The sequence below is a fragment of the Notothenia rossii genome (assembly GCF_949606895.1).
Source record: "Notothenia rossii genome assembly, chromosome: 4".
NCBI classification, from domain to species: domain Eukaryota; kingdom Metazoa; phylum Chordata; class Actinopteri; order Perciformes; family Nototheniidae; genus Notothenia; species Notothenia rossii.
The window spans coordinates 4,502,299-4,514,533 of record NC_136902.1 but is presented as its reverse complement, the minus strand read 5'-3'; the positions used below and the strand labels follow the sequence as shown (position 1 = coordinate 4,514,533).

At 41.1% G+C, this 12,235-nt stretch overlaps 1 protein-coding gene and 1 long non-coding RNA gene across 7 annotated transcripts in view; one reads left to right on the top strand and one right to left on the bottom strand.

The window, feature by feature from the left end:
• Window positions 1-12,235, bottom strand: part of otud5a (OTU deubiquitinase 5a) — a 30,722-nt gene that overhangs the window by 5,866 nt on the left and 12,621 nt on the right. For all 6 annotated transcript variants that reach the window (XM_079673961.1, XM_079673964.1, XM_079673965.1 and 3 more), the window contains exons 3-4: window positions 1,198-1,262; window positions 961-1,117 (exon numbers count right to left, since the gene is read on the bottom strand). In XM_079673961.1, coding sequence (XP_079530087.1) covers window positions 961-1,117; window positions 1,198-1,262 — 222 coding nt within the window. The remainder of the gene's footprint in view (window positions 1-960; window positions 1,118-1,197; window positions 1,263-12,235) is intronic.
• Window positions 9,205-10,071, top strand: LOC307037240. The gene is made up of 2 exons (XR_013807634.1): window positions 9,205-9,429; window positions 9,775-10,071. It is a non-coding gene; the product is annotated as an uncharacterized lncRNA (long non-coding RNA).

Below are 12,235 nucleotides of genomic sequence, written 5' to 3'. Positions count from 1 at the left end.
TCCTTTATAGCCCAACATTAGCCACCTTTAGCTTAGCGGTGGTAACGTGAAGTCATGTGACCGTTCTGTAGTTCCTTTATAGCCCAACATTAGCCACCTTTAGCTTAGCGGTGGTAACGTGAAGTCATGTGACCGTGCTGTAGTTCCTTTATAGCTCAACATTAGCCGCCTTTAGCTTAGCGGTGGTGACGTGAAGTCATGTGACCGTGCTGTAGTTCCTTTATAGCTCAACATTAGCCTCCTTTAGCTTAGCGGTGGTGACGTGAAGTCATGTGACCGTTCTGTAGTTCATTTATAGCTCAACATTAGCTACCTTTAGCTTAGCGGTGGTGACGTGAAGTCATGTGACCGTTCTGTAGTTCCTTTATAGCTCAACATTAGCTACCTTTAGCTTAGCGGTGGTGACGTGAAGTCATGTGACCGTGCTGTAGTTCCTTTATAGCTCAACATTAGCCGCCTTTAGCTTAGCGGTGGTGACGTGAAGTCATGTGACCGTGCTGTAGTTCCTTTATAGCTCAACATTAGCCGCCTTTAGCTTAGCGGTGGTGACGTGAAGTCATGTGACCGTGCTGTAGTTCCTTTATAGCTCAACATTAGCCTCCTTTAGCTTAGCGGTGGTGACGTGAAGTCATGTGACCGTGCTGTAGTTCCTTTATAGCTCAACATTAGCCTCCTTTAGCTTAGCGGTGGTGACGTGAAGTCATGTGACCGTGCTGTAGTTCCTTTATAGCCTAACGTTACCTTTTTACTTCAAAAATCATAAAGTGGTTTTAATATGTCGAGAACATCCTGCTGAACAAAACATGTAAGTATCATAAACGTTTGTTTGCAGCAGAGATTATTTCCTGCAATATTCAGAAACTAATAGAAAGATCCACTGTAACTTCCTGGACGGCCTACAAAAAACATCACTGCACCACTTTATCAAACAATTGATCAGCAGCCTTTGGAGGAACTCACCTGTGCCGTCCTGGTAAACCTCCACCGGTCTGTTGTACATCTCCGCCATCGCCTGCATCTCAATGTGGTTGCCGTGGCAGTTGTTTTTCCTCTTCCTGTTGATGTATGTGGTGAAGTCCTCCGTCACGTAGTTGGAGAAATAGTCTGCGTTCTTCATCTGGAAGGAAAAGCAGCTTTGTTAAAGACAGACGGGAGGAGAAAGATGTTTTAATGTTCAGAGTTTAGAGAGAGACTCACCAGGTAGTCCATACAGTGTTTCCTGACCACTTCATGCATGTCCTGATCTCCATACACCTGATCAGCTGGAACACAGAAAGGGACATGATACTCGTAAATCTTTTTATTAGTTTAACTAAATGTTTTCAGCGGTAGAAAAATATCCTGGATAGTAGCGGTATAGTGTGCATGTGTCCTGTATATCTGTGTACTTCAAATGGTAGATTAGATATATTGTATGGATCGAGATACATGGTTATAATGTATGTGTATCAGCCTGTATTCTATATTGTCCTTAATGCTGACTTTAATGTGATATCTTTATTTGGGAGTTCAATCCAAACTGAAAGGACCTAGATTTTTCAAATGATTGTCATTTTGTCCTTTATGTTGTTAGTGTAGCACAATGGAAAGTAGCAGCAGCTTAGTCAAGCTTAGTGTGAGTATAAATTCAATTCTTAAAGTGCATTTTTTGAGTTTGCAACAGGAGGAATTATAACTATTAAATAGACGGTAAACTCTCGGGAAAGATTATATAATCTGCATTTTTAACATTTCAAATGTGGACATCAGGAAGAACATTTAACACAATAATAAGAAATAAGGTCATATAGGTAGATAACGTGGTGAAGTTCAGACAGAACATCAGAACGAGGAAGAAAGTGGATTTAAGAGACTTTGAACGTGGCGTGGTTATTGGTGCTGGAGTTTTTCAGAAACGGCTGATCTACTGGCATTTTTTAACGCACAACCATCCCCGGGGTTTACAGAGAGTGGTCTGAAGAAGGGAGAATATCCAGGGAGCAGTTCTAAAAAAAATGCCTTGTTGATGCAAGAGGTCAGAGGAGAAAGGCCAGACTGGTCCAAGATGAGACGGTAACTCAAATAACCACTCGTTAGAACCAAGGTATGCAGAAGACCACCTCTGAACCACAAAGCCTGGAAACCTGAAGCAGGAGACCATGGATGTTCAGCAGACTAATCTGCAGCAACTGTGTGATGCCATCGGGTCAATATGGAGCAACATCCCTGAGGAAGGTTTCCAGCACCTTGTAGAGTTTATGCCACGAAGAATGAAGGCAGTTCTGAAGGCAAAAGGAGGTCCAATCCAGTAGATCAAGCAAGGTCAATAATGCTGACTATGTGTTCATCTTTGTCCTAAAGGAGAAGTCAGAAGACGTTTAAGGTCGCACAGACACCTTACTCAAGACCAGTCAATTTGGAGAAGGATGTCACACACACACACACACACACACACACACACACACACACACACACACACACACACACACACACACACACACACACACACACACACACACACACACACACACACACACACACACACACACACACACACACACACACACACACACACACACACACACACACACACACACACACACACACACACACACACACACACACACACACACTTTGGTGTATGCAAATGAGCATTGCTCTGGTTTGATTTCCAGCAAGTCACATGGTCTGTTACCACAGAGATTCTCAGAACCTCCCCGACAGCTTCCTCTTTCTCATCAGCAGAAAGTGTGTGTGTCAATCGGTTGGTTTTTCATAGGCTAAAATGAGAACCTTCTGTGTGTGTGTGTGTGTGAGATTCAGTGTGATGTTGTGAAAGCTGCTGAACGATGGACGACACACACAGACACTCAAACACAGACTTATCAATATCAAAACTAACACATGGTTGAGCAGCAGGTGGTAGAAACAGAAGGAATCTTTGATAGCTGTCAGTGTGTGTGTGTGTGTGTGTGTGTGTGTGTGTGTGTGTGTGTGTGTGTGTGTGTGTGTGTGTGTGTGTGTGTGTGTGTGTGTGTGTGTGTGTGTGTGTGTGTGTGTGTGTGTGTGTGTGTGTGTGTGTGTGTGTGTGTGTGTGTGTGTGTGTGTGTGTGTGTGTGTGTTATTATTCTGGAAATATTGGAGACTGCAGGTGTTTTTCAGAAATAAACTGAGGGAAAATCCCTGCAGTGTTTGAGTCATCTAGTTCATCAGTTCACATTTCCACTGACACAGAGAGAGGAGACATGAAGAGGTGACGAGGAAGGAAGACAACAAAGGAAACAAGTAAGGGGAAAGGACACATGCAAAGGCGACCAGGAGAAGAGACAAGGGAGAGAGACGAAACTAAAAAGCAAATGAGAGGAAACTTAGAGGAGACAAGGGGGATATAAAAAAAGAGAGAGGAGACAAGGAGAGGAAACAACGGAGGAAAACTCAGCGGAAACAAGTAGAGGAGCAAAGGAACTGAGAAAAAGTAGGAGACACGAAAAAGTAAACAAGAAGAGAAGATAAAAGAGAACAAAAAGGAAACGAGTAGAATAAAAAAGGATGTAAAAAGAGAGGAATCAAGAAAAGAAGACTAAAAGGGAAATAAATGAGGCAACACAAGGTGAGAGGGAAAGGAGATGAGCAAAGAGAGGAAACAAGAAAAGAAGACAAGAGGAAACAAGTAGAGGAGAAAAGGAAAGATAAAGAGATGAAAAAAGGTGACACACAAAGAAGACAAAGTGAGGAGACAGGAAGAAAAGGAGAGGAAACAAAATAAGAATTAAGGAGGGAAGAAGAGGAGATGAGAAAAGAGAGGAAACAAAGAGAGAGGAAAAGACAATGAGACGAGAAAGAGAAAGAAAGAAGGTGAGGAAACAAGGGAGGGATTAAGAGAGGAAACAAGGGGAGAGGAAAAGACAATGAGACGAAAAAGAGAAAGAAAGAAGGTGAGGAAACAAGGGAGGGGTTAAGAGAGGAAAAAAGGGAATTAGACGAGAAAGGAAACGATAGAAGGAAAGACAGGAGAGGAAAATGAGAGGAAACAAAATAGGAAATGTGTGGAATTAAGGAGGGAAGAAGAGGAGATGAGTTAAGAGAAGAAACAAGGAGAGAGGAAAAGACAATGAGACGAGAAAAGAGAAAGAAAGGAGGTGAGGAAACAAGGGAGGGATTAAGAGAGGAAACCATGAGAGAGGAAAAGACAATGAGACGAGAAAAGAGAAAGAAAGAAGGTTAGGAAACAAGGGAGGGATTAAGAGAGGAAACAAGGGAATGAGACGAGAAAGGAAACGATAGGAGACAGGACAGGAGAGGACACATGAGAGGAAATGAGTTGAAAGAAAAGGAGATGAGAAAGACCGTCTTTCAAGAAAAAAAGAAAGGGGTTAAATGAGGGGGGAAAGGAAAGGAAACAAGGAAGCAGGACAATGAGGGGATATTAGAAAGGACACAGGAGGAGGAAACAATATAAGAGAAAAAGGAACGGAGAAAAGAGATAAAAACAAAAAAGGGTAGAATATAAAGTACATGTGTTGGAGAAAACCACAGATAGACTTCTGCAGAATTAATAAACCACACACACAGGAAACCGCAGCGAGCGCTCTGATTGGTCGGCCTGGACAGTATTCTAAGAAAGGGGCGGGGCCTTAAAAGAGAGAACTGCGACCATCCTATTTCTTATTACTGATGTCGATAACGTTTTTATCAGAAACCCACAGGCGCTAACACCAACCTGACCACCAGGCCTGCAACCGGCAATGCATTCTGGGTACTGTAATGCTGAGAACTGGAGGGAATAAAGACCACAAGAAATAGAGACGTTTCGGTTGTAGCTTGGCAATTAAAATAATTTCAAAAAGCAGTTTAATTTAGGCTCTGTTACGTATTCAACAGCACTTCCAATGGTTTGACTTGCTTCAGGTGGAAATATGTGCACTTTCTATGTTGCTCCGAGTTGAATCTTTAAATGTATGTGTTATGTGACATCACGTTTCCTCTTTCCTCAGAAGTTTATCTTCTAATCACCGACGCAACCAGAGCCGCCGCACCAACATAAACAGCTCTGTGTGTGTGTGTGTGTGTGTGTGTGTGTGTGTGTGTGTGTGTGTGTGTGTGTGTGTGTGTGTGTGTGTGTGTGTGTGCGTGTGTGTGTGTGTACATGTATGTATGTATGTATGTATGTATGTATGTGTGTGCGTGTGTCAATCGGTTCATAGTTTTTTTTTTCATTGGCTAAAATGAGAACCTTCTGCGTGTGTGTGTGTGTGTGTGTGTGTGTGTGTGTGTGTGTGTGTGTGTGTGTGTGTGTGTGTGTGTGTGTGTGTGTGTGTGTGTGTGTGTGTGTGTGTGTGTATCGGTTCATACAGTTTTGTTTTTTCATAGGCTAAAATTAGAACCTTCTTCATATGTGTGTGTGTGTGTGTGTACGTGCGTGCCTGCAGGGCTCAACACTAACTTTTAAAAGTATCAGCTTTTGGTTGCCAAAACTGGAAATAAGGTTGCCATTTTTAGTCACCTTATATTTTAAATAATTAAGATACTATACAGTTATAAATCAACTTAATAATGACAAGTTTTTTTTAAATGCTTTATTACAATAAGTAATTAACACAATTATTTGAAACTTAAGTGGTAGTAAACTTGTCCACCCTCAATTACAACATACCAGTAGTGTTGTCATGTTCTTCACAGATCCCTCACACATGAATTGAGCAAGTCACTAGTTTCTTGGTCATCCGTTGTCTCCCTTTCAAATGTGGGTTTTTCTTGACCTCTGTGCTGACCCCCACCATAGATCCACTGGCCCTTCAGCATTGACGTCTTGGATTGGCCATACTAATACATTTATAATGTTAAATAAATGAAAACCATTCACAGTTAAGAATTAGATATTAATTGTGGATGCTGTAAATGACCTTCAATATGTCTAACTATATTTAAAATGCGTTACCTTTTTATAGAATCGATTATATTTTTATGCCAATATGTTCCTACGGTAAAGTTTCGTTTTGCACTTTTATTTTGGTAGTAATAAGATCGGGACTCTTATTTTGAAGGAACTTTACCGGAAGTGAATGGACAACGGAGCAGAATGTACTTAACCCACTAAAAGGATTTCTTCTTAGAATAAGTGAGAAATGGATTTAACTTCAGTTTGACAGCTATCATACTGGAGAAATAAGAAACTGTAATTGTATGCAATCCTTTATGGCATTAATAATTAATGTCTAATTCCTAACTGTGAATGGTTTTCATTGATTCAACATTAGAAATGTATTAGTCTGGCCAAACTTGATGGCAACCTAAAATCCCTCTCTTTCTGTATCTCAGATAGAAGATATGATTGGAGACGAAACAGCCAATCAGAATTGACTTTCCCGAGTTCTCCGGTTTGGTTGGTTTTGTGGCACATTTGTAACTCTGTGCCAACTTGAGCGAGCCCGCACGCAAACCTGAGCGCGCACAGGGTGGAGAGGTCGAGCGAGGGAGAGAGAGCGTGTGCAGGAGATAGTGAGAGGGCTTGAGTCAATTTCTCTTCAAAATATAATTGATCTTCTTACAAAATATATTTTTCTATGCTCAAAATGTTCCATTGCGTGCTCAGGATAGAGGCACAAAAATAAAGCCATATATTTCCCAAGACTTTACAAATGTCTTCTTTGCTTTTCCTTCAGGTTCACTTTGCGCTTTATCAGTTGATTCACTTTGAACATTCGTTTGAGATGATGACCAAACTTTTTACCCCACAGTCAAACAACTTAATTTGCTTCGCCAGTTTTTGTAAAAACAAACCCACGGCGCACCGCGCACGGGAGTAAACGTGCATCGCTTTCTGGCTCCGTAATCACACCAATGCACGTGCAACTTAAGTATCAGGTTCCGACTGGTCACAACAATAATTAAATATCACTCTTTACAACAAATAATTAACATTTATCTATTTTGGGGTACACATTTAGCTGTTTGCTGTCCTTATTTATTTATGTTATGTGTGTGTGTGTGTGTGTGTGTGTGTGTGTGTGTGTGTGTGTGTGTGTGTGTGTGTGTGTGTGTGTGTGTGTGTGTGTGTGTGTGTGTGTGTGTGTGTGTGTGTGTGTGTGTGTGTGTGTGTGTGTGTGTGTGTGTGTGCGTGTATTCTTGGTGAGCTCTCAGTGACCGGCTCTCAGTGACCCTACAGTTTGACCTGTGACAAGTTACAAAGTCAACACTCGTGACTTGTATTTGTTAAGGTCAGCTGCGATCACAACATGTTATATTTACCGGGGCAAAAGAGTTTGAAACGAAAACCAAAGTTTATCTGAGGGCAAAATGCTCAAGAAGTTTAAAGATGGAAGAAGTGAGAACCTGTGACGGACATTTTTCTGATATTTCATTGTCTAAATAATCCATGTACAGTATGTAGAAAATATGAAATGTGAAATGTTACAACAGCGGCCCGCTATCAGGGTGTTCACAGAGGTGTAAAGTAACTAAGTAGTTTTATTCAAGTACTGTACTTAAGAGCAATTTTGAGATACTTGTACTTTGCTTGAGTATTTCCATTGTATGCTACTGTGTACTTCTACCTCACTACAGGTCAGAGGTACATGGTGTACTTTTCCTCCACTACATGTATTTAATCCCTTTAGTTTACAGATATGGATGAATGATGTGAAATCTAATCAAGTGTTAAATCAGACTTTAGTTCCACCTGGAGTAAATCCACAAGCTACCCTGCAGTATACAAAGTCATTCAAACTAGCTGCTCCTTTAGCAGCTTTGAGAACACTTTCATGATCAATCATTATAAAACATATCATATATATTATTCTGAAATGGACCAATCTGCACAATGACTACTTTTACTGTCTTTCACTATATTTTGATGAGAATACTTTTCTACTTTCACTTGAGGAACATTTTGAATGCAGGACTTTTACTGTAACAGAGTATTCCTACACTCTGGTACTTCTACTTTTACTACAAGATCTGAGTACTTCTACTTTGACTCAAGTACACGACCTGAGTACTTCTACTTTTACTCAAGTACACGACCTGAGTACTTCTACCTATACTCAAGTACAAGACCTGAGTACTTCTCCTATCTCTGTATGTTCATTTAACTGATCCACGTTTTACCTTGTTGTGGTGACATCTTGTTTTAACAGATACTTATATAATGTAATTACCGTAATTTTCAGACTATAAGGCTCACCTGAATATAAGCCGCAGCAGCTAAATTGAATGATGTGTACATATATAAGCCGCACTGGACTATAAGCCGCAGGTGTTTTAATGTTTCATTACCATAAGGGTTCGTGCACAGAGGGGATTGTCGGGAAAGAGATGGCTGTTTGAGGAAGCTCCCATTTATTAACATTTCAACAAACAAGTTGCATATTTGCATAACGTATTCAAGTGTTACCATTTAGTGCAATAGTAGCTACAGAACATGTGCTGTGTAAACTGTACTGTATCACATAGCGTTTCAGACACACACACTTTTCAACTTTCAAACTTAAACGGTGCGCTCCCAGTGCACGTTTAACACCTTTGCAAAAACTGTCTCGCTCTCGTAATGTCTGTCTGTCTTGCTCTCGTTCTGTCTCTCGTACAACTCTCGGTTTCACTTTTACTTTTGTGCGCTACCTGTGACACTCTTTTCCGGCCTCCAGTTTTTCCTGCTGGAGCCCGCCGCTTAAAGGTGGGGGGCGCGGATCGGTCATAGAGCCCATAGAGTTAAAGGTGGTGGCCGTTAGCTGTAGAAATCCATAGATTAGCCGCACCGTTATATAAGCCGCAGCGTCGAAAAATGGGAAAAAAGGCGCGGCTTATAGTCCGAAAATTACGGTACCTTTGGTTGAACTCTTATCTGTTGCTGCTAACACCTGCAGTGTTTCCCCTACCATTGTCTTGGCGGGGCGCTGCGCCCTGCCAACGGAGCCCCGCGCCCTGCCTGAAATTCAAGGTGGTTTTTTTTGTTGTTTTTTTTTATTTACATTTTTATTTTTTATTATTTAAAAATAAATACATATATATAGCACCAAATTGCAACTGAAGTAATCTATCTACGGTCACTTTTCACATTGAACATGTGCTCTTTTATTAAATAAACTAAACGCCTATGTTATTTATCCAATGTGCATGTTTCAGTGTCCACAGCCTTGCGTATTCACATTCTCCCTTCGCTCTGTTTCTGAAGGGCGGGGCTCTGCTCCCCCCCCCCCCACACACACACACACACACACACACACGCGAATGCACAAACTCACAATCAGAGACAAGAGCGGAGGAAAGGAGGAGAACAACAGCTCTGCTGTCTGCCCGTTTATGTGTGTCCCCAGTTTCAAATTCGTTTATTATTATTTTTTAACCGCAAGCCGTTATCGTCACGGGAGAAGGACACACACAGCCTGCCCAGGTGGACGCGCGCGAACGCGACAACGAACGTAGCGTGCGCATTCTAAAAATAGCTCACAGATGGTGAGCAGGTACAGCGGTTTTGAATTTCAGTATTGAATTTGACAGAAAACAACAATCAAACACCAGCAGAAGAATAGTCTAATGAGTTGGGTGAAAAAAAAGACAGGAGATGTGAGTTGGTTTATTCAGTAAATTAGCTCAGGATAATTGGATGTTCTGTCACTTGTTGATGGGAGGCTAATGCAGGATTTGCTAGCTTGATGCTACCTGCATTTAGCGGCTGTGACTCAAAAAATTGCCACTTAAAATGTATCGTCAGCAATGTATGACAAGCAGACTGCTTGTTTAATGTTAGACTCACACCAATAGCTCAATATGATCATAACACGATTGCTTTCATATCAGAGATCAGATGAGGTGGAACTGCCTCCAGCAATAGAGGATGAGGCAGAGAGAAGCAGCAGCAGCACAGGGTTGCAGCAGGTATGTTATATGCTGTAGTCAGGTGATTTAAATGTATCAATGAAAGGAAGAAGTGTAGGCTACATGATAAGAAGGGAATACAGTTTGAATTAAAGTAATAAAGTACAGTGTAACACTGTACTTTATTACTTTTTAATGTACAAATACTTTGTTACTGTATGATATCAATAACAATAATCCACAGCTCCTCTCTCTACTCCAGAGGATAAAAAAAATCTGGGTTCCCCGAAAAAAAAATTGGGGTACCCGAGCAGCACCCTGCCAAGGCAGTAAACCTAGGGGAAACACTGACCTGCATTTCCTTACGGGCATCAATAAAGGTCCATCTTATCTTAAAGCGGATGTTAGACATGATGAAACCGGACACTCACTGGACAAAGTGAACAGGTCCGTCATTTTAGCAGAAAGTGACGTCGCTCTGATCTCATGTATAGACACTGTGCGTTACCTTTGTGCAGCGAGGAGGTCATTATTGCAAAAGGAACACTGAACAAAGGGGGCTTCAATGATGTCTGACTCGCTGTCGGAAACACCGTCACTGAGAGGGATGATTGACAGGTCAGACTGGTTTCCTCTCACAGAAGAAATGTGACCAGACACCAACAAACACACCCAGCTGGGATGGCATGGAGTGTCAAAGGGACTCGGGTTATTTACTGAAGGAAAGTGTTTTTCTTATTTACAAGCCTAGGAATCATGTCACGAGTCATTGTTGGGGTTCCCTAGGAGAGGAAACAAGAAAGAGGACACGGGAAAGGAGACGAAGAGATGAGACAAGATGGGAGAGGTAACAAGGAGAGAAAACAAGAGACAAGAAAGGAAATGAGGAGAGGAGACAAAGAGAAGAAAGAAGATAGGAGATGAGTGCTAACAAGGAGAGGAGAAAAGGAAGCAAGGAGACGAATAAAGGAGACTCAGGTGTGAAACCATTGGTAGAAAAGCACCACACACACTAACACATATATAGATGGACTTTTTCAGTTTGACGTGTCCAAACCATTTTAACACCAAGCTGTCCACTTTCTGTTTCAGGTGGAAAGGTGTTTGTGTGTGTATGTGTATGTGTATGTGTATGTGTATGTGTATGTGTATGTGTATGTGTATGTGTATGTGTATGTGTGTGTGTGTGTGTGTGTGTGTGTGTGTGTGTGTGTGTGTGTGTGTGTGTGTGTGTGTGTGTGTGTGTGTGTGTGTGAAAGCACGCAGAGGATTTCTGTGAAATGCGACTCGGAGCAGAGAAACCGGTCCCTGAAACCAGAAGTGGACTCAGAGAAAAAGGTCAACTAAATACTCAGAATGTTTTTTTTGTCCGTCACTGGAGGCGAAACTAAAGTCCACTGTCCACCTGTGTGTCCCCACAACACACACACACACCTCAAACACCACACCTGCAGAGCTCTAACACACCTGGACACTACAGATGGTCTGATATAATGAGCTTATCTATTCTTCTAATGAAGTTGACTTTTCTGTCTCGGCATGACAGAAAGCTTTGCCTTACGACATCCAACTAACGCTAAAAACTTCCAACAACACACTTCATGTCTGCCATTCAAAACCTAGACATAGCCAACGTTTTTGGCATGGTCACCATTGAAAAAGAGGTCAATGATCTCAATGGCTTTTCACCTGAATAAATAAAGGTTATTTTTTTTAATTGAATTGAATTGAAAGTGAAAAAGTTGTATGTAAGGATGTCACGATTCATCTGGAAACCTTAACACTTAAAAATAAAAAAAAAGACTGCACATTATGACCAAGTTTGACCCTTTGCCATAATTCCAGTCCGGATGTTCATCATGAATTTCACACCTAATACACATTTTCTAAACTCGTGTGTTGTGATCAACGCAGTTCAACTTTCAGCAGAATTTGCCTGTTATTTTCCACGGTGTCCTGCGTAGCCGTGGACTTAGGATAAGATAAGATGGTATTTTATTCATCCCGATTTGGGAAATTGTTTTTGTTGCAGCTACAAGGCATTTTAAAATAAAACAAAAATGTTTAGAAATAACAAGAATAGAAAGAAAAGAAAAGAATACTTGGTGCTCATTGCTCCTTTTATTCTAAAACTTCAAATATTATCAGGCCGACATTCGAAACCGCGAGACTCAGATATTATTACAGCTTTTTTCACCTTTTTGTTCACACTCAGAAAATGGATCATATATCCATAAAGAATCGGACCAGTGAGTAGAAAAGATGAAGGTATTGATGTACCTGAACACAACACCAACTAAAGGCTCCGTTGTTAAATTACAGGTAAAGTGAGACGTACAGGATTCACACTCTCTAAACTTTATATAACAAAAGTTGTTCTCTCTTCTTTAATCCTTGAATGATGAGCATAGCAGTGACTGGAAGCTCATCAGAGAAACTTCAA